This window comes from Vombatus ursinus, unplaced genomic scaffold (genome assembly GCF_900497805.2).
Source record: "Vombatus ursinus unplaced genomic scaffold, bare-nosed wombat genome assembly UNPS02014171.1, whole genome shotgun sequence".
NCBI lineage: Eukaryota > Metazoa > Chordata > Mammalia > Diprotodontia > Vombatidae > Vombatus > Vombatus ursinus.
The window spans coordinates 1890064-1913292 of NW_020953949.1; the positions used below are offsets into that span (position 1 = coordinate 1890064).

Here is a 23229-nt window from a genome sequence, read left to right on the forward strand (position 1 = left end):
AATTCAGCAAAATTGCTCTAGCATATCCAAAAAAATCTGGCATCATATGCAGTATTCTGTACCCTTGGACCTCCTCATCCTCTTCAAAGGAGTGGGTAGGGGAGTGTATTTTCATATCTCTTCTCTGGAATCAAGCTTATTTTTTATAATTTTGCAACATTCAGTTTTGTTTGTTTTGTGATAGTTGTTTTCATTCACATTGTCATTGGCTTATTGTTTTCCTGGCTTCACTTCTCTTTAGATCAATTTATGTAAGTTTTCCCATGCTTCTTTGTATTTATCATGCTCATTATTTCCTGTAGAACAGAAATATTCCATTACATTTGTGTAACACAATTTCTTTAGCCAGGAGTGGGGAACCTGTGGCCTTGAGGCCAATGAGTTCTAGGTTGTTGGGTGCAGCCTTCTAACTAAGTCCAAGTTTTACAGAACAAATCCTTCTTTTGAGGGGATTTGTTCTGTGAAGTCTGGATTCAGTCAAAGGGCTGCACTTGAGGGCCTAGAGGGCCACATGTGGCCTTGAGGTCACAGATTCCTCACCCCTGCTATAGCCCTTCCATGAGCATCTACTTTGTTTCCAGTTTTTTGATATCACAAAAAGTATTGCTGTAAACATTTGGCATATAGGGAGCCTTTCTTTTTATTACTGGCCTCTTTGGGGTATGTGCCCAGCAGTGGGATATCTGATTTTAAAAGTATGGACATTTTAATCACCTTATTTGCGTAATTCCAAATTGCTTTCCAGAATGGTTGTAATAATACTCAGCTTTTTCAACTTTTCATTAGTGTGCCTATCTTGTGAGATCTCCTTCAATGTTCTTGGTTTTTCATAATCTTAGCCAATTTATTGGTTGTGAGATGAAACCTCTTAGGTGTTTTGATTTGTGTTTCTGTTATTATTAGTGATATGCAGCATTCTTTAATGGTATTAATAGTTTGTATGTCTTTTGAGAATTTGTTATTCACATTCTTTGATCACTTCTCTTCAGGTGAATGGTTTTTGGTTTTACATATTTGTTAGCTGCATATACATCTTGGATATCAGACCTTTGTATTGTAATAAAAATATTTTCACGGTCAGTTACTTCCGTGTTTAATCTATTTGCTGCAATTTTGTTCGTGTTAAAGCTTTTCAGTTTCATGTATAGTAGGGCCATATAGGAGCCTTGCAGTCCACTGAGTCAGACCCTTCCTGGGTACATGCAGAGTGATAGGCCTGTTCATTCGATGGAACTTTAAAGGGAATTAGGTGAATAAATGTAATTTTTTTGCGAAATATTTTAGTATTATAATAGGAGAGAATAAGAATTTACTTTGTGTTTGCTAATATATATATCTCACTTATATGTTGTCTTTCTCCACAATTAGTCCTGTTTTTTACAAATTTTATTTATTTGTTTTTAGTTTTTAACATTCACTTCCATAAGATTTTGAGTTCTAAATTTTCTCCCCCTTCCTCTGTTTAGATATTCTTTACCTTCTGTCTTACTCTGCAGCTATTAGTCCTTTGTGTCAGAGTCCTGGATGTGAAAAAGGAGAGGCACACAACAGACTAACCTGGATGGATGTCTCACTCCTGCAGCAACTTACCATAGATCCCCTGTTTTGTCCCCTCATCACTTTTCTCCCTTCTGACCCCATTGTTATCTGTCATTATCCATATCTCCACTCAGACCCCATTATTCCATCAGTGACTTGAGACTCAATCGTCACATTTCTGCTTGTTGTCCAGAAGGGGGAGGTATGTCTCTTATTCCCCAGTTGGAATTCTGAATGTATTTTACATTTACTGAATGTAGAAATATTGAAACATGGTGATAAGACTTTGGATATTTTATATGTTAGAGATTTTTTGGATGTGGTGAACGACCTTTGAGAATGCTATACAACACCGTTTCTGTGGGAACATGAGTTTGGAGGGAACTCCAAATAACATAGTTATGTTGTTCATTCCATTAGTAAGCTAAGGGACTGTCTGTAATCTTACAATCTGTAACTTTTTTCCTTTAAAAATTTTACTGGTCTCTTGTTTTTATATCACCTAAATTTAAAAAAAATTTTTCATGTAACAAGCACTTATTTTCTCTCCCTACTGAAAAAAAAAAAAGAAAAACAAAACCCCTGTAACAAATACACATAATCATGCAAAATAAATTCTCATATTGGCCATGTCCAGAAATGTGTCTCATTCTGCATATTTAGTCACTTACCTTTCTGTCAAGAGGTCAATAGTGTTCTTTATTTAAAAATTTTTATTATTTTTACTCTGAACTTGACAAGCACCAATAAGCACAAACCATAATAATAGCTAACATTTATATAGTGCTCTAAAGTTTGCAAAGTGCTTTACAAATATCTCATTTAATCTTCACAACAACCTTGGAAGGTTGGTGCTGTTATTATCTTCATTTTACAAATGAGGAAACTGAGGCTGAGAAAGCTTAAATGACTTGCTTAAGATCAAATAGTAAGTGTTGGAGGCTGGATTTGAATTCAAGGCTTTTTGACTCCTGGGCCAGTGCTCTATCCACTGCACCACCTAGCTGCCTATTGTACTTTATATACTTTATGCAAAGAATAGAAAAGTATTGTATAGAAACCATGAATCTCATTACATAGTTTGGTTTTTTAAAGTATATACTAAATTCAGCACATTACTTCCAAAATCCTGATTATCTAAAATTCTTTCTGTGCATTTAAAAAAACAATGCTTCATTGTCATCATTGCTTTCATTTCCGATTATATCCCTATTTTCTTCTCCCTAGTGAGCCACTTGTAACCAAGATTAAAAAAGAAGTGAAGAAAAAAGCAATTCAGCCAAACCATTTAACACATGGACTGAATCTGACAGCATATGCACAATAACGTTTTTTTCCAAACATAAAATCATAACTGATTATAGGAGAAATGCTAAAAATCCAAGGAAGAGTCTACTAAATAAGTGCCTTGGATTCATTATACCAGAATATCTAAGCTTAAGATAAGCTCTAGGATTTCCACATTGCAAAGTACAATAATACCTATTTAAAAGAGGCAGTGTGTAACGGACGGAGAGCCAGGGGGGAAGCTGTTAGTGGGAGACCTAGATTCAACTGCCAACTCTTTGTCACTTCACGCAAGTTTGCTTACACTCTCCTTCTCTAGGCCACTCTCAGACTGTAAGCTGCAGAGATGCTGGCCTGCATTGGTGGGGGGAATTTTCCTACTAGGGAGTTCTGTGTATTAGTGAAATTACAGGTCCAGTCCCTAAGCATTTAAAATTCAAACCACATCAGAATGAACTACAAGAGTAGGTCTTTAGTGTAGGTGTGGTTTTTACAGATTTTTAAAAAACTGATTTTGAATCATTGCTTAACATTTAATTAAATTCATCAGATGTTAATTAGGAAGCTACTATGTACTGGGCATTGGAAATACAAAGACAAAATGAAACCTTAGTATCTTCATTCTTAAAAAGGAAAGCTAGTCCTGTTTATTTCATAAGCTGTTAGGCTCAAGTAAGATAATAGATATGAAACCGTTTTGAAAATTATAAAAATCCTATGTAGATATTATGTATTTGAATCACAAGTCCTTATTTGTAGCTTTGACCTCTCTCCTGAATTCTAATCTTGCATTTCCAGGTGGCTGTTAGACATTTACATTTGGCTATCCTGTCACTATAAAATTGAATTTATCACTTTCCCCTCTTGACTCTTGTATTTAATGCTTCTTTGTATTACCTGCAACATCTTATAAATAGCTATTCTCAATATTTGTTGATTGATCTTTATGTTTAATATGTTCATAGAAAAAATTTCTTAAAAGTAATTCCAGAGCCTTATAGGCAGCAAATATAACTTTAAGAGACAAGGCATCCAATCTTAGGATCATAGGATCTTAGACCTAGAGCTCGAAGAGACCTAAGATGACTTAAGACCTAAGAGACCAAGTCTGACTCCTTGGAAAAACCTTGATTATGTAAAGGAGCTATAAATGTCTGTACCCAGATAACTATTTGGTTTTCTTCAATCAAATCATAGGGGAAATCACCAAGTTCATTATTGCCCTCTTTCCCACATATTCTGTCTGGAACAAATGTGTGATCTGGGCAGAAGAGCTAACACTTAACCATTCTCTCACTGTTCTGCATTGTTACCTGTTCAAATTGAGATATGACATGAATTGGTCTCCTGTGGTTTTTTGTAACCAGTTCTGTCACTGTTCTTTGTGTGGTTAAAACAAAAAACTGGAAGAAAGGAGAGTGGCATATGATTGTTTAATGTAGTACTTAATTAAATTAGGTTTCTTCCTGGTTTCTACAGTAAAATGAGACTTTTTGCATTTTAAGTCTTTAGATTGTGTGAACATGCATACCTTGTATTGTTTAATATTAGGTTAAATTTTGGATATGTAATAACCATAAATGTATTCATTTGATTATGCTGTGATGTATTTCATTACAGTAGGAGGAGTACTGGGTTTGAAACAAAAGACAGAACACCTGGCTTCTAATCCTAGCATTCCTACTTAATATCTGTGTGACCTTGGATAAGTTATTTCATTTTTTGGGCCTCGGTTTCCTCATCTTTAAAATTAGAGGGTTGAACCAAATAACCTCTAAAGACCTTTGAGCATTAAATCCTATGATTCTACACTTATTTTCATCTAAAAATGGGAAGATTTTTATGGTTCTTACTCCTAATCAGCAACTTGGGCCAACCAATCTTGGTTTGTTGAACTGTGTCAGTTAATGCCGATCTCTACTCCATATTTCGCCTGCAATTTCTTTTTCTTTCTTTTTTTTTTCTTTTTTTTTTTTTGTGAGGCAGTGGGGTAAGGTGGCTTGCCTAGGGTCACCCAGAGTATGAAGTGTCTGAGGCCAGATTTGAACTCAGATCTTCCTGAATCCAGGGCCAGTGCTCTACCTACTGTACCATCTAGCTGCCCCTTGCATCTAGAATTTTTAACAGAATCGTGACACTTCTAGGGAAATGTTCAGAACTGGTTAAAATGAAATAAACATACTTGATGACTTCAGTATTTCAGAGATCCATGATTTTATCCATATGTGCACTCCCTTTCCCAGGGTAAAGCACAACCCCTCTATGCCATAGTAGATAGTTTTATGGGAAGCTGTAACCAAAACCAAAAACAAACAAATATTCTTGGATGGCTAACCTGCAACAGAGGTGGGTTTCTGTAGACTCAGCTAGGTTCACTCTCTGTTAATACATATAAACCCCAAAGCTAGAAGACTTTATAACCTAGCAGAACTTGCCATACCTTGTGTTCTGCTGTCATAGAAATTGAGCATCCAGGGTCACTTACATAATTAGTTAATAGAATAAGATTTTATTGGCAGTTAAGGGCCAGGTTGGCCCAAGAGATTTCAGGATAACAGATATCCCGATGTTATTCTGGAAGATTGATCCTAAGTCAAGGTATGGCTGTGGGACATTTCTTTTTTAGATTCCTTTCAAGAGGTGATCATTGGATTCTTTCTATGTCTTTTTGGCCTTCTAATTCTAGTAAATTTGGGCAGTTTTTATTATTTCTTGAAATATAATGTCTAAGCTTTTATTTTTAATCATGATTTTCAGGGAGTTCAGTGATTTGTAAATGATCTCTCCCTGACCTGTATATCAGATATAATGTATCTTTTAAAAATATATTTTTCAGTGTTTTAATTTTTGTTCCAATATTTCTTGCTGTCTCATGGAGTCATTGATTTTTCTTTGGTCTTCTCTGGTTTTCAATGAGTTCATTTCCTGGGTAACATTTATCACTTTCTCTTCTAAGCCATTTATTCTCCTTTTATTTCTTCTCTGAAGATCTTTTTTTGCTTTCCCTCCCTCCCTCCCTCCCTCCCTTCCTTCCTTCCTTCCTTCTTTTCTTTTGTTCTTCCTCTCTCTTTTTTTCTTTCTTTCTGTCTTTCTTTCTGATATTCATGTGTTCTTTGTGGGAAGTCTGTTTTTTCCTTTGAGTGTGCTTACAGTTTGTTAGAGAGTTATTTTTGCCTTCTTTTTGGAGATTGCTAGATTTACAGTAATTTTTTATACTGGTTAGCATTTTCTTTGATTTAGTCGTTTCTCCAGCTTTTGTTCCCTAAATGGGACTTTGACCCAGGACCAGACTCTGCACTCCACTATGCTTTTGAGTAAGGTAGTCAGCCCTGTTTGTTCTTGCCCTGAGTCCCTGGGCTTCCTGTATTAACCTTCATTTTTAAGGGTTAGAACAAAGATTGCCCTGCATCTTTGAGGTTTAGGATCTTCAAGGTTCTCTCTGCCATTGCAGGACAGTGTTAGCCAGCCCCTGGCCCTTGGCTGTCTCAGTTTGAGCACTGAGGATCTGAGTGTTGCAGCTCTGCACTTGGTCTGTTGTAGCTTCCACCTTCTGACAACCTTGGGGAAGTTAATGAATTTTTTGTCTACAGGAAGTCTCAAAGACTATTTACTGAGTAGTATAAGGGGGTTCCTTTCTTCACTGATATCAGGAAGTGTCCACACAATTTCCTTGGGGGAACTTGCCATTCTTGTTGCCACTGGACACAGAATCTTCTAGACTACAAGTATTCTGTCTCTGATTGTGCTGAGATATCATCCTACCCTAATGCTATTGGAGAGGCCTCCTTTCCTATTGCCCATGAGCTTCTGCCTGACATTTTATACAGTTCTGATGTGGGAAAAGTCACTTGCTATAGTTTGACAGTGGATTTTTTTAATCATTACTCATTCTGGTGTAGATGTCAAGATTTTGCTTTTTGGGGGTTCTTTGAGCTTCAGTGTCCTCACCTCAGGGATTGAATACAAAGTCTTCTGTTTGGCATTTAAAAGTTTTCATAACCTGACCTTTCCTTACGTTTCTAACCTTCTTATACCTTATTCCCTTCCATATATTCTGTGCTTCATAAATGTGGCCTGCTTGCATTTCCTTAAACGTAACCCTGTCTCCTTTCTCCATGTCTTTGCAGTGACTGTGTGCCCTGTGCCTGAAATGCCCAGCACCTTCACCTCTTCTTTTTCATTTCCATGGCTTCTTCAGGGCTCAGATTAAACTTTCCTTTCTACAGCCTTTCCTCATCCTCAGGTTGCTTCTTTGCCCTTTCAGATTTCCTTCGTTTATTCTGTGTAAATCTGGTATCTCCCTACTGAATTACATGTCATCATCTCCGTTAGAATGCATAGTTCTTGAGGGCAAGATCTTTGCCTTTCTTTTCATCCCCAGCATGTAGAACAGTGTCTGACACAGAGTAGGTGTTTAATGAGTCTTTCTTGACTAAAGGACTGAGGGCATGGGATGCAATGTAAAATGGGCTGATGGACATTAATTTCTTTTTATAATCTTTTCTTTTTGCTCTGAAGTGCCAGAATTTCCTTGAATGGTTATTTGCTGACTTGAAATCAAGAGCAGAATCTAACCTTCTAACTGAAAACCTAAATGTTATTTACTTGATTTTCCAAGAAACCTTTAACTAATAAGTTCATAGCATTTTCATAGCTGAAAGAGGATGGCTTAAAGGGATGTAAAAGTCTTTTGTCTTGGAAGTAATGACAAGCATGGTTAGGGTGAAAGTAGTTTACTAAATCTAGATTATTTGAAATAGCTTTGAGCTTAAGAGTTGTATTTTGGGGACAACAAGATAAAAATATGCCATCATTCCTGCCATGTCTTTTCAATGAGCAGTTCTTACTCTGCTTCTTTCTCTAGTAATAATCATATTTTGTGTCATTTGAAAATTCAAATTATAAACCTTATTGTGGTGTAGGTGATCTTGGGTCTTAAGAGTCGTGTCAGTGCAATGCACAATCTCTGGCTGGTCTTTCTAGGCTGGAAAAGCATCATATATGGGCACAGATGCCTGAGGACAAGCCTACCTCAGCCAGATTGATTGCAAGTTAATGAATTTTTTGTCTACAGGAAGTCTCAAAGATTATTTACTGAGTATTGTAAGGGGGTTCCTTTCTTCACTGATAGCAGGAAGTATCCACACAATATCTACAGATTCCTGAAATTATGTAATACAACATTTTAAAATTTATTTTTCAATTACTAAGCATTTATTTTCTCTCTTTCCCCTGCCCTCAACTTAAAAGGAAAACAAAACCTTTGTAACATAAGCATAGTCAAACACAAAAAATTCTTGCATTGTCTATGCCCTAGAATATATGTCTCCTTTTGCATTTGAAACTATCACCTCTCTTTTCAGGAACTGGAATAACATAAATTATCAGCCTTCTGAAATCATGTTTGGTCACTATAGTGATTAAAAATCTTACGTCTTGCAAAGACTAACTTTGTTTGCCTTTACAACAGTTTTGTTTTTGTACAAATTGTTCTTCTGATTCTGATCAGTTCACTCTATATCAGTTCATAATATCTTCCCAGCTTTCCCTGAATCCATTCCTTTTAGAATTTCTTACGGCAAAATAGTATTCTATTACATTCATGTGCCATAATTTGTTCAGTCATTCTCCAATTGATGGGCACCCCCTTAGTTTCCGCTTCTTTTTCACTACAAAAAGAATTGCTTTTATATTGTAATATTTTATTTTATAGATTATTTGCCTGTTTTCTGTATTATCCCAATTAGAGTTCTTTTGCTGACTGAACTTGCTCCTTTTTAAAAGAGCTGAGTTATTGAATGCTTTAAAATTGAACCTTGAATACAGAACAGGGAGTTTTAAAACAATTTATTCAGAAAGAATAACAAAAACATAAAAACATTTTCTTCCTTTATACAAAACATGGTGTTTCTGTACTCGGGATTTTCAGCATGCAGTACTTATATAGTTACCTTAGGAAAAACAAAAATTAAAGAAGTTGATGAAAGAGCAGCTAAAACAATCAAGGAGATTTCTAGAGGGGAGGATCCCTGTTACAGCAGGATAAAATAAGCTTTGGAATCTTAATTTTTGGAGATGAAGGCTGAGAAGGTATAAGATTGACACCTTAGGCAATGATAAAGAGTAAAGATAGGGTGAGTACCAAATATTCATCAGATACAAAGGTATTTGAACTAGAGGGCATCCCTTGAAGATGCAAAGGAATAAGATTAGGAAAGTTAAAGGAGAAATTATTATAACCAGAGAATTGGAATTCATTACCCCTCCCCTGTAGTTAGTACAGGCAGGACTTATGAATACAATTGAAAAGAGTTAAGTTCATAAATAACCCATAGTAGGTTATTAAGAGAAATCAGAATGTTTTTATCTACACACACACCCTTAACATTTGACTTTGGTTTCAATACACCTGTGCCCTTCCACAGTACATGCCGTGGTGTTTCTTTCTTTGAGTACTTAAGCAGTTTGAGGTAGATATCAACAGCAAGCAGCTTTTGCAATGTCTTTACAAAGAATTGTTTTATTATTACTATTCCACATTTGCATTCTTCTACATATTAGTATGATATATTTACTAGAGGTCCTTCAAAAAGGAAAAAAGACAGAAATGTAGTTGAAGGAATTTTTGTTGTGTTTTAGTCCCAAAGGAAGGATCTCATCTGTCTTAACTAGTTGTTTCTATGCTTCAAGGATTCTGTTCTTTTGTACACCTTATTTTAACAGTTCTACTGGGAGTTTTTGAATTAAGTTGCTGACATTTCTTAAAGTCACACATTTATTAGGGTTGCCTGCTTCTTCCTTTTCTCCTCTCCCTGTTCACTATAAACATTCACTGTTGGGAAACTAGAAAATTATTTTTATTTAGCCTTTTCATATTTCTGCTGAAAATCTGTTTCAGTCAGTCATACTGACTTTACTTTAACTGATGCCTAGAGGTGAAGATGGCCTGAACTAAAAATGGTAACTTTAGCTCCCAAAGCACTCAAATTTGATTCTGTAGTAAATATAGACTATGTTTTGGAAACCATAAAATATTTAGAGTTCCAGGAAACTCAGCTGTTTTTGGTTAATTCTCTTGTAATGTAGCCTTAGTTTCTCTAATTTTGTTTCTTCATTTGTAAAATAGGATTGATAGACATTGCCTGTTAAAACAATAGTCAAGTTCTGTATGACAGAATTGCAAACTCGTAATTAGGCCCTCACAGGACATCTAATCCTCTGTCTTCCTTTTCTTGAAGATCTCTCATTAGAGGGAGCCGGCTACCTTCCATAGAGACTAAAGGGGTGGTCTTTCCCATAATATAACAATGGTAAAAATGGAGTGCTACTGGAGGTCTAGTCAGCATTCCTGCTGTGCAGGACTTGGAGCCTCAGACCTCATATCTAGGTATATAAAACATGTCACTTCTCTATGGATTTGGTTCACTCCTATACCCTGCTCTCGTACCCACAAGTTAAGTTCCCAGTGGTAGATCACCATCACTGCATGGTTACCTTCAAAGGTTCTAAGAGTGATCCTGTTGAGAAGGAACATTTCTCCTACTCAGTGCTCTAGATCTTGAACCCCCATCCAATCAATGGATGTCACATCCTTCCACCAATGCACTCTATATCTGTGGTGAAGAGTGGGCACCCACTTATAGGAACCTGGCAGGGAAACATAAGGAATGAAAACCCATATGCTTAGTTAGGAGAACTCACAATTCTACAGTCTTCAGTATTACCGGTCCATTTGGGATCATCTACATCATATGAAACTGCTTCTCTTTTCACTGCTTGACTGTTAATCCTCACCACTTTTCAGCTAGGGAAATCTTCACTGCTTCAGTAAGCCCTTTTAATTAACCATCTACCCTTAAAAGAACACTTAGAAAGTGTTAGCTCTTAATAAGAAAAACAGTTCCCATTAAGTTAAAGAATTGCAAGGCTCATCAAACCAACTATCTCTGAGCTATAATTATTCAGTTATCTGAATGCTACGTGGTCCACTCACAGCTGTTTTCACAGCAGCTCAGTTCAGGTTCACTCTTCAAATAAGTTCACCAGGATAACCATAGAAACAAAATCCCTTGCTTCTTTTCCTTCTCTATCCAAAGGTGGCATTAGAGAGCAGCTAGCCCTTAAAAAAAGCTTCCATCTTTTCCCAGTCCTACATAGCACAGCCAGCATTGGAACTTTGGGCTAGTGAAATCAGATCTTTTTCTGACCAGTCAGGAGTCACTCAACTAAAGCCCTGTTTCAGTTGACTCGCTCAGAAGCTGGCTAGTCCACCCTGTACCTAAACAAGAATCCTTTTGCTTAGGAGACTTTTAGAGAGGTAGAACAGAACCTATTATTTTCCATGGCCCCTCTTGGATAGTTCTAATTATTAGGAAGTTTTTCCTAAATAAAATCCTAAACCCAACTCTGCTTAACTTTTGCCTGTTGTCGTTCTGTTTCTTGGGCCCTAGCAGAACGATGCTGATCTGTCTTCCACATGACAGCCTTTTATCATGGTTTTTTTTTTTTCTTCTTCACACTAACCGTTCACAGTCTTTTCAGGTTATCTTAATATGACATATTTTTGGAACCTACCATCTGACCACCTGCTTCTAAACCTAGTTTAGCTTATTAATGACCTTTGTAAAATGTGGTACCCAGAACTGGACAATCTTCTAGACAGAGTATAGCAGAACTGTGCTGGATAGCATGTGCATCTTAATACAACCTAAGATTACCTGAATTTGGGGGGGCTGCCATATCATTTGACTCATTTTGAATTAGTTCTTTTTTAGACAAGCTTCTGTTTGTCCACACTTCCCTCTTGTATTACGAAATTGATTTATTTGAACACATGTGTAAAACCTGACATTTATTCCTATTAAATTTCACCTTATTAAAATTAACCTGATATTTTAGCCGTCCTGGCTTTTTCATTCATTGTATTAGCTATTTCTTCCAGATTTGTGCTATAAGGATAAGAGATAGATACATGCACATACATACACACATGCATGCATATACACACACATACATATATACATGCTTTGTTTGATGATAAAGGTTCAGCAGCACAGTGCTAACGAACCACAGATCTCTGAGGTGCCCTACTAGAGGTCTCCTTCCAAGTTGACATTGATCTATTAATGATTATTTAGAATCCTTAGAAGTGTTTTCTGGATTTCTTGTCACAATGTCATTTTTGCCTTGAAATGGATAGTTCTCAGATCGACAAGTCTTAGGAAATTTTGTCATGTTCTGTCATGCCCTGGGAAGATAACAGACTTCTCTTGTAATCACAAAATGGATAGTTGATTCAGTACCACTTAGACAATCCCTTACTACTACTATTTATCTGTTTATTTTCTGACCCTTATCTGATCTAGTATTCAGAAGCTTCTGTGGAGCCTCACTTCCTTTCTTTGAAATTATACTTTTCTTTCTTTCTTTCTTTCTTTCTTTCCTTTTTTTTTTTTTTTTGGGTGAGGCAATTGGGGTTAAGTGACTTGCCCAGGGTCACACAGCTAGTAAGTGTCAAGTGTCTGGTCTGAGACTTGATTTGAACTCAGGTCCTCCTGATTCCAGGGCCCTGTGCTCTATCTACTGTGCCACCTAGCTGCCCCTACTGCCTTTCTTTGAAAGACAAGTAGCTGTTTCCTCCTTTCTTTTCTCTTGTATGTCACAAAATTTGTTTTTCTCTCCATTCTTTTTTAGAAGCATCATCTTTAGTCCTCTTTCTTCTGCTAGTAACTCTTGTGGCCAATTCCCCAGAAGAATGTGTTTTCCCTGTTTATAAAATGAGGAGATGGATGATCTCAGTGCTTTCTTCCAGTGCATGTTAGTACAGTGGAAAGAACCCATAATTTGAAATTAGAGGATTCAAACCCAGGTCCTCTCACTTTTTCTTCTTTGTTTTTACATTGATGTCCTGCCATTTTAAAAAGAAACATTTTATTCTTTCTGATAACCTGAAAAGTATGGAGGTATTCCTCAAGCCTTTTTATGTCTTTTCTTCTAGGACGGTGGTTTACTTGGAATATAGATGACAGAACAAGGAAGACAGAGTTTGCTTTGCTCCCATTATTTTTTGAAGGTTTATCCTTAGTCCTTTTGCTAGTTTCTCTTTTACCACTTAGGTCATCTAATTTCCCTGAGCCTTTTCCTCATCTGTAAAATGAGGGGATTCAGCACCATTGATGTTCCCTTACACTTTCAAATCTATTATACTATGATTATAGCCTTTAGTTTTGTATATGGAAGGATTTAGCAAACTGAGGTATCAGGTAACATGTGACGAATCATTTCCGTAGCTTATTATTTCCATATATTTCCACATAGTGGAAACCAGGCACAACTGTTGACAGATGCTTTTACTTTCAATGATATTCATTTATTGTGATCAGATTTACTATCATACTTTGATGCTTGGCTAAATCCTACTAGTTTTCTTGTGATATGAACTGCCCTCTATTGGTCAGCATGTGTTAATCCAAATTGATTAAAATAGCTAAAAAAATTTTTTTTTCCTCTCTTAAGATTACCAACTCTGCTGATAGCAGAATGTGTACTGGTTTACATGACACCGGAGCAGTCAGCAAGTCTTATAAAATGGGCAGCCAACACCTTTGAAACAGCGATGTTCATAAACTACGAACAGGTAACAACAACAGTATGGACTTTCTGCAAAATGCCAGGGGGCATTTATCCCTTCCCTTCCTTGTTCCTCCTTTTCCATTTACTCTTTCTATTTTCTCTACCAATATTATTAGGTGTTTGTCATCTTAAAAAGCAGCTTTCCTCATCCTGTTGACTCTTCCGTTACAGTCAACATTAATCCCTTCTTGAAACTTCTTGCTGTAGATTCCATGACACTTTCTTTTCTGATGTCAGGTGATTCTTTATTTACTGCTCTGACCTTCTCTGTCTCCTTTACTGACTCTTACTCCTACCCTCTATCTGTGCCTGTCCACTCAGATTGTTTCTCTTCTACCCTTACTTTGTCACCAAGCACATCTGACTTATTTTATCTATCATCTTTATGTTTACTTCCAGATCTGTGTCATTTGCTATGACTTATGTTCCAGGCCTATATAGCCATGTACTACCTGGATTTTAGTTCTGACTTTTCCAGTGATTAGCTGTTTGACATTAGAGAAGTCAGTTAACTTTTTTTATCGTTTGTAAATTATGGAGGTTCACTTTGTATTCTTTAAGGTTCTTCTCAGCTCTAAAATTCTTTGTTTCTCTACCCAGAAGGCTTACCAGCACCTCAAATTTCACACATCTGAAATCAGATTTCTTCCTACCACTACCCTTACCAGTTCTGACTTCTTTTCCTAATTTTCCTATTTCTATCATTGGCAACATTATTCTTTTGGACTAGAAGCCTTTAAGTTATCTTTTAATCTTCTTTCTTCATCCTTAATATCTTCTGTGCTATATCTAGCATTTTTCCAGGTCCTGTGAATTTTTTTCAGTAGCTCTATGATTTTCTTTTTTATTCTTTTTTGCTACAGCTCTAGATAAGATCATTATCTTCATAACTGATCTCTCCTATTTAATCCTCCTAAAAGACTATTTTTATCACATATCATTTTTTGTATTTAAAGACCTATTGCCAATAGAATCAAATCTAAAACTCCCCAGCTTGGCTTTCAAGACATTCTGTAAATCATCCCCATCCCCCTCAGCTAACCTTATTTTCTACTAAATTCTTCTTCAGCACCTCCATTCCATTGAGGCTGCTTGCCTTATTGTTCTCTGTCCCTACTCTTGTGCTGTGGCTCAGGTTGTTTCCATTGCATGGACTGTCCTCTCTTCTCTGCTATCCAAATTCTACCAGTCCTTTAGAACTCAAGTTCCACCTCTTCCACCAAAGCCTTCTGTATTACTATATGTAATCTATTACTATATGTAATCACTATACAATGTGTTTTAACATATTGATTATTGTTTATAACTTTGAATTTAGGATTTTATTTTCTACTCCCTTGTATCATATTATAGTCCAATTCCACATATATATGTTTTGTCTGTCTAATTAAATTATAATTTTTTAATCAGAGGCTTTTTATATCTCTCATGGACTGTAACACAGTGTCTTCAAGCATTAGGGGCTCAGTAAATACGTGATTAGTTAACAGTTAGCTCTTTAAGGAACTTTTCTGCTCTTTTTGTATTCCCCGTAGTGCCTGGCAATGTGCTTAATAAATATTTGAGTAAATGCTGAATACTTCAGTGGTAGTTGCATGTTTTAAGGTTGGATTTCCTCAGGTTATTAGTGTGTGGTTTTTAATATGAGTTAGATTCAAGTACTTCACTGATAAACACTAGATTTATTAATGTGAATGAAGAATTAAAAAGTTGTGAAGTATAGGTGCATTATTTTATAGGAAAATAATTTTCTAGTAGAAATTAAGAATTATGACTAATTTTTTTTGTTTTTTTTTTTGTTTTTTTAGGCAATTGGGGTTAAGTGACTTGCCCAGGGTCACACAGCTAGTAAGTGTCAAGTGTTTGGTCTGAGGCCGGATTTGAACTCAGGTACTCCTGACTTCAGGTCTGGTGCTCTATCCACTGCGCCACCTAGCTGCCCCAAGAATTGTGACTTTAAATAGAACTAATCCTCTCATAGCGAATCCTTGGGAAAATGTAATAAGAAGGAAAATGTTTTGAGTCTTTTGCCAAAATTTAATTATGTTTAAAGATTTTGCTTCCTAATGACTTCTCAGTTAAATCTGAGTATTTTTGTTGAAGGACTTACAGTTTTAGGCTGTAGGTTTGTACACATCTAAGTATGAAAAGTGAGAGCTCTGTTCATGGGTCTGAAATAAATATTCAATAAAAACAAATTGGGAGTTTTTAAACAGTTAGCGATATGCCTACAATGGTAATATGGGCTTTTGGTAATGATAGGTAGATGTGTTTTCTTTTTTTTTTTTCCCCAATGAATTTTGGATTAAGGTAGACAGTCATCTACTTGAGTGTCATGTCAATGAATAATCTTATTGAGAACCTCAATAAAGGACTGTGGATTGAAGAAGTTTAAGGCAACAATATTACTTCATTCATGGAAAGTACCAGTGTGTATTTGTCTACCTAACATTTTCCACTATTCCTCAACTTAAAATCCTTTAAAATCCTTCTTGTAATGCCCTGATTAATTTTCTCTCTTTCTAGGTTAATATGGATGATAAGTTTGGGCAGATCATGGTTGAGAACCTTCGAAGGCGACAGTGTGACCTGGCTGGAGTTGAAACCTGTAAATCTTTAGACTCTCAGGTTGGAACAACAAACATTAATATGGTTTTTGTTAACAAAGGCCAATTTCCACTTCCTAGATAAAATAAATTTAGGAATTTCCTGAATACCTAATTTTCTAAGCAGTCTCACATCTATATAAACAAAAGAGGATAGTGTAGTAGCTGTTATAATGTTTTTCTGCGGTTAATTTCATATATTTCTAGCTAAGTCCTATAACCAATGTACCCTTTATGGATAAAGACAGTTAAATTTTTGTGGGAAATTTAAAAATTATTGTTATAGTGAAAATGTGGCATAGTGGATCGAGAACTGCCCTTAGAGCCAGAAAGACCTAAGTTCAGATCCTACTTCTGACACATAATGGCTATGTGACGCTGGTTAAATTATTTAACCTCTCAGGGCTCTAGACAAACCTCTTAAGACCATCAGTCACAAAAGAGGTGCTGACCTGCATTGTAGAGGGAAGTTTGTGATCAGTGAGTTACTTCCCTGTACTTCCGAAACCACAGGTCCATTCTGTATATATACTCTATAGTGAAAATACCTTTGTGTGTGTATGAAAGATATGCCTATTTTCTGTCTGAAAGCTTACTATACTGAAAGAGTGCTATTTCATAGTGCTGAGCATGTATAAAATGACTGAGGAGGATAGGAGACTGGTTCCCAAGAACCAAATATGTGAAAGGCAGACACATAATGGTTTGGAGCTCTGTTCTGGACTGTCCTTTGTTGAGATACTTTATTCATCAGACCCTCTCTTCCACAAATAATCTATTTTACTATCAAATACTCTAGCCTATCTGAATTTTTATTCCCAACTCTCCACCCAGAAACTATACTGGGTTTTTTTGCCTTCGTTTATTGACAAGCCCAACTTGACAGCTACTCTCTCTCCCATTCTTGGCAACTGCCTGGGAAACATACCTTATGATATTTTTATCCTAGAGATATTCTCATCTGGAGGAAACCTTACTTTGTGAGCGATTATTTCCAGATAGCCCCCAAGACAGCCTTTTAAAAGGGAAATCATATTAATGGTAAACATATTCCTCCTTTTAGGATGTATAGTTTCTACTCCTGTCTACCACCATCCCTGCCCATAATCATGCCAATTTGCCCATCACTTCTCCACTTATCCTAAAAAAAATCTACTTTAATTTTAAGACACCTATTCTAGAATTCCTTTGGACTTAAGACTTAAAACTTTCCTTAAGTTAAGTCCCTCTTGGATGTCTTTCTTCCTATCTTCCTGATAATTCATTTATTTTCAGTAGAATTACTACTTGTACATAAAAAAGCATACCATTATCTTGAAACCATTGAATTAGAAAGGACCATAAAGATTGGCTAGGCTAATCTTTTCATGTTACAGATGATGAAATTGAGACCACAATAGATGAAGTGATTTGCTTATGGCACTTCTAGTGAGTTGGTGAACTGTCTAAAAGAAACTTTCAAAATTGTTTGGATTTTAAGGAAATTAACCATGAATTATATTCTTTTATGGCCTTGTCACTTTTAACATACTGAGAGATTTTGATTGTATGATCAAGTATTATATCTTTGCTGTTATTACATCCTGGCCAAATGGCAATTGTTTGATCATTGAATTGATTAGCAAGTATTTGACTTCCTCTATGTAGCCATCAGTTTGTAAAACAATTATGCAAATATTATGAGAGATATTTTTACACCCTCAACTCTGACTGGATTGCAAGAGGAATCTAGTTTTCTATTCCTATACATTTCAGATCCTAATTTGCTTTGTCAAGAGTGCAAGGTCAGAGCAAGACAGTCTTGCTCTTTATCACATAACTCAAGCTTCACTGTTGGAGGAAAAACCTCTACAGAACTGGTTGAGGCTTCACAATGCAGTGTCAGGAACCAAGGTTCTCTGCTTAGCCAGGAATGGTTACAGAGATGTGGAATTGGAAAAAAAGTTTCCTTGTGGGTTACAGAATTGTGGAAACATTGACAGGTGCCCACATACCTAGGCCCTCTCCTCATTTTATATGATTGGCATGTATGAGTCTAATTTAATATTTCTCTTCGTCTTATGGGGAATCATGTCAGTAAGTACTGAGGGTACTGATAAACAGAAGGTGGCACTACTGCCGTGAAGTAATGTGAAGAAAAGATGTAGGTACACTTCTGAAAGGAAGGATTTAGATTAGATGATCTCTAATGTCCCTTTAAACTTGGATATTCTCTGCTTTGATGAATGGTATGTCTAGAGAATAATCATAGATCTCATTTATAGAGCACTTTAAGGTTTACAGAAATATTTCCCTTCTAATACCTCTGTGAGGTAGGTGTTGAATTATGATCCTCATTTTAACAGTGAAGTACCTGAGTCTCACATAAATTAAATGGCTATCCCAGCTAATTCATACTGGTAATCAGTTGAACCTGAGGCATTAGTCCAGAGATTAATATGAAGCAGTTTCTAATCAGGTATTAAATTGTGTGGTATGGACATTGAGGACTATTGGAATTGAGGAAGCAGTGATCAGTAGGGGCTGGAGCAGATTCATGAAAAGAAGTAGTTTCTCAGGAAACTCATGATGATTTTAAAAACTATACATACTGTCAGTAGAATGCAAGCTCCTTGAGATCAAGGAGTACTGAATTTTTGTCTTTGTATCACACCATCATCCATCACAATGTGCATAGTAGGTGCTTAAGAGTGTTTGAATTGAATTGATTTGTATGTTGGTTCTATTTTATCTGCACTTGCACATTCCAGAAACAGCGTCTGCTGTCAAATGGTTGGGAGAAAGCTTCTGCTGTTGACATGATGGAATTATATAGCAGTCTACCCCGAGCTGAAGTGAGCAGGTATTGACACCATCTTTTTTTTTGTAAGTGGAAATCTCTTCCAGATGGCATTTCTTTGGTAGTTCATTGTGTATTTGTACTGTATAAGTTTTTCCTCTATTAGAATTTTGTTATTTATAACTGTCAACACTCCCCACTCCAACACACACCTTACTTCCTTGTTAAATCTTTTAATGTGAAAAGAACTAAGAAGATAGGTTTTAAAATAAGTAGCCTATTAACTTAAAGGAAACTGCTCTAAATATCTCTAGAGAAATTCATTAACTATTATTTGAGAGAAAGTTTCTGCCAATCAGATTTTGTGGTTGTTTGGTTGTTTAGTTGTTTACAGTTGTGTCTGACTCTTTGTGACTCCTTTTGGGGTTTTCTTGGCAAAGATACTGGAGTGGTTTGCCATTTCCTTCTCCAGCTCATTTTATAGATGAGGAGACTGAGGCAAACAGGGTTAAGCGTCTTGCTCAGGGTCACACAGCTAGTGTCTGAGGCTGGATTTGCATTCAGGTCTTCCTCACTCCAGACCCAGTGCTCTATCTGTCAACCAGATTATTTCAGTCAAAATAAACAGTCATACATGGAAATATCCCAAAGCAGTCCTTGGAATGGAAGTAATTAGTAAATCCCCTAACTTCTGTAAAGTCACCAGTAAGTAGTTTTAGCTGAGTCAGTCAATAGCCCTTTATTAATGGCTATATTGTACACCGTGTGCAAAGCACCTTATTAGGCTTTGGGCAAAGCAAGGCAGATCAGCCCTTGCCCTTAAGGAGTTCACATTCAAATGGGTATGAGGTCACAGTTTTACCCTGAGTGTCACTAAGGAAAGAAAAAGAATTACAAAATGTTGCAGTTAACAGGGACCTTACATATCATCTAGTTCACCCCTTGTTTGATCCAGTTGTGCCTTTTCAGCATGCTCAACAAGTTGTCATCCAGGCTTCACTTGAACACTTCCTGTCTCTACCTTCATGAGCAGCTGTTCTCATTTTGGGACAGCTCTAGTTATTAGAAATATCTTCTTTTTTTTCTTATATTGAACTAAAAGTATGCCTCCCTGCAACAGTTCTGCCTTCAAGGACCATGCAGAATAATTCTTATCCTTCTGAGTGACATCTCCTTTTATGTATTTGGAGATCACTCTCTTGTTTCTTCTTAAAGTCATATCTTCTCTAGCTAAGTTCTTTGGAATATCCTCACCCCCCTGGTTGCTGCCTCTGTTTATCATTGTCCCTTCAAAAAGGAACACAGTGCTTCAGAAGTGGAGTGACCAAGGCACAGGACAGTGGGACTATCCCCTCCCTAATTCGAAGCACTCTGCTTCTAAAATCTAGTGACTGGAGTCTAGGGAGAGATTTTTAGTTTTATTACCTTTAGCAAATGTGTCCTACTTTCTTTCTTCTTGCCTTTTTACCATGATGATTTAGGCATGAGGATACTTGCTCCTTTTCCTTCAGCAGGTAATCTAGAAAAATAGACTTTTCTACCTAAGATACCATTAAATGCACATCCACTGATCTGTCTTTTGATTCTCTTCATAGAAACCTCTTTTCAATAATCTGAGTAGCATCCTTGGTTTATAAGAAGTGGCCTGGCTGCCTAATAGAATTAACTCTTTGCCTAGAGTATTTCCCCTTTCCTTTCTCCCCTTCTCCCCTTCCATTCCCCCAAGTCAGCAATTGTTCGAGCCCCTGCTATATGTACAGGCCCATGCTAGGTACATTCCCAGTCTAGGTCCTAGATTCCCAAGTGTGAGGATGCAGCCAGGGGGCAGAGTGGATAATGCACTGGGCTTGAAGTCAGGAAGTCCTAAGTTTGAATCCTGCCACAGACGCTGCTGTGTGACTTCGGACAAGTCACTTCACCTCTCAGCCTCAGTTTCTTCATCTGTAAAAGAAGGATAATAATATCACCTATTTCACAGGATTGTTGTGAAAATCATAAGATAATGGATGTAATGTGCTTTGTTTATTTTAAGGCACTGCATAAATGCTAGCTATTGGCTTTTATTTGCATGTAACTTTATAAAAAATGTTATATTGCTGCTCTTTTTCACACTATTATCACCTCCCATTGCCTCATTCACCTCAACCATTAGCACCCTCCCTTGTAGCAAAGTACAGCTAAGCAAAACAAATATACGTTTTGACTATGTCTGTAGTACTTAATAGAGGGAACCTGTTATTATTAAATGGTGAAATAACAGTAGTCCTGAGATTAAAGCAAATGATGATTTTTAAACTAAACATAAAAATAATAGTTTGTATCACGTATTAAGGCCTGGAAAGCATTTTGTTCATGATAGCTCTATGAGGTATGTAATATAAGTCCCCTTTTATAGATGGGAAAATCAAGGCTCACAGAAGTAAACTGACTTGGCTAAGATCTGCTGGCTAATAAGTATCAGGGCTGGGAGTCAAAACTAGGTCTCCTCAATCTTGGTCTTATTTTCTCTCCGTTACTCAGTGTGGCCTTTTTCCTTTGCTTTGCCCTTATGATGGAAATGCTGTAATGCTTTTTGGACCCCTATGGATACTGCGTAGACAACTGGCTGGTTCTCACTTCTGGTAGAGAGCACATTCTATCTCTTCCTTTATGCTACCACATACAGTCACTGTCTTCTAAATCTTGTGTTTTATATTCTTGGTTTTTGTGGGCTTAAACTCAATTCCTGTCTACTCTACAGACCATTGATAAGGCTAAGAGCTTTAACAGGCAAGTGGTGAAAGAAGGATCCAGGTCAGCAACTGCTTTGACATCTGCTGCCCCGGACTATCCAACCTTTCTGGTTCTCTGAGGTCATGACTTAGGTTGCTACAGATGTTCTCACATACAGACGGTGATTCAGTTATGTCCTATCCAATTCAGTGACTTCACTAATCTCTCTTGTTAACTGCCTTGTGCGTTAAATTAGAAATTGTGTTAGAGATAATTCACAAGGCAATCTCATCTAAAAATACGATAAGATTTGCTAATGCATTCAAGATAAAGAAAATGCCAAGTTAACCAAGGTTATTCAACTTTCTAAACCTGAAAACAAATGTTAGGTATACTTCTCTTCATCAAAATCTTTCTGGAATCTACGGTATCAAGGGGCAAAGAGATGCCACCTTTTTATTTTTTTATTTCTTTAAAGCTATCATCTATCTTTTGGTTCTACCTTCTGTGGCCTCATGTGTCCCTTGGGAGCTGCCCATACTGCTTTACACTCCTCTCCCTCTTCTCTGTGTGCCCTGGAAGCATCTTCCTAGATCCTGATGCCATTGCTGCTGTTGGTGTGTCCTGCTAATAATGCAGCCTCTTCTATAGCCTAATCCTCTTGATCAGTCAGTCAATACAAGTCAGCCAGATTCAGTGGAAGAAGCACTGTCTGGAGTCTGAAGCCCTCAGTTCATATCCTGGCTCTGCCACCTGCTCCTTTTGGCAGGTCACTTTACTTACATCTTGGGGCCTCCTTGATTCCTCTGTAATTAGAAGGTTGGTTGAAACAATCTTTGAGGTTCCTTGCAACTTTAAATCTGTAATCCTAAGTATTTATTTAAAATCTACTATGGATCTCTGTGACCACACAGTACTGAAAGTTGTGGGAGATATAAAGCAAGTGTAAAATGCTCACATTTCTCTAACTCCCTTAACAACTACTGGCATTCACTAAGAACAGAAAAGTGACCATCATTACCTTGGAAACTTTGACACTGTTTGCTCCATTGCTGCATTTAGTCTAAGATCTGTCTTGTACCACCTCTGAGGGTGTTTAATGACTACCTAGAGGACTTTGTATCATGTTTCTTTATATGTCCTGCGGAATTGAGCTCATGGCTTCATAGTACACACCCAGTAAATATTTGCCGTCTTAATGGGTAGTTCGTTAGTATGGACCTCCAAGGACAGGGCTAGAGCAAGGTTGTAGAGTATTTAAATTCCCATAGTAACTAGTTATTAAGAAATTTGGTGGGTAAATGTTTAAAAAATTTTCTTTGCACCCCAAATTGGAGAGAGTATTATGAAATATTACCTATAGTATAGCTTTGTGAGACCCAGATTTACTGTAAAAATTAAAAAAAAAAATTATTGACAGTTCCTGGAGAAGATACTGAGCTATAGGATCATGGTTAGATTCTTCAAATCATATTCCCTGGATATAAGAAACAGGGCACCCAAGTTGTGACGGTGTAGTAATAGCAGTAAAAATAACAATATAAATAAGTAAAAAAAAAATAATAACAGTAAAAAACACTTTTTATGGGCTTGATTTACATTTATTCCCATTTAATCATGAGAATGACCATGTTGCAATAGGTATTATGGGTCACTTAGCTTCTCTGTGCCTCA

The 23229-nt window shown here is 36.7% G+C and overlaps 1 protein-coding gene across 2 annotated transcripts in view; it reads left to right on the plus strand.

Moving 5' to 3' along the window:
* The window catches only part of LCMT1 (leucine carboxyl methyltransferase 1), an 87624-nt gene that overhangs the window by 57837 nt on the left and 6558 nt on the right, over nucleotides 1–23229 (plus strand). For both annotated transcript variants that reach the window (XM_027859606.1, XM_027859607.1), the window contains exons 7-9: nucleotides 13342–13462; nucleotides 15985–16086; nucleotides 18815–18906. In XM_027859606.1, coding sequence (XP_027715407.1) covers nucleotides 13342–13462; nucleotides 15985–16086; nucleotides 18815–18906 — 315 coding nt within the window. The remainder of the gene's footprint in view (nucleotides 1–13341; nucleotides 13463–15984; nucleotides 16087–18814; nucleotides 18907–23229) is intronic.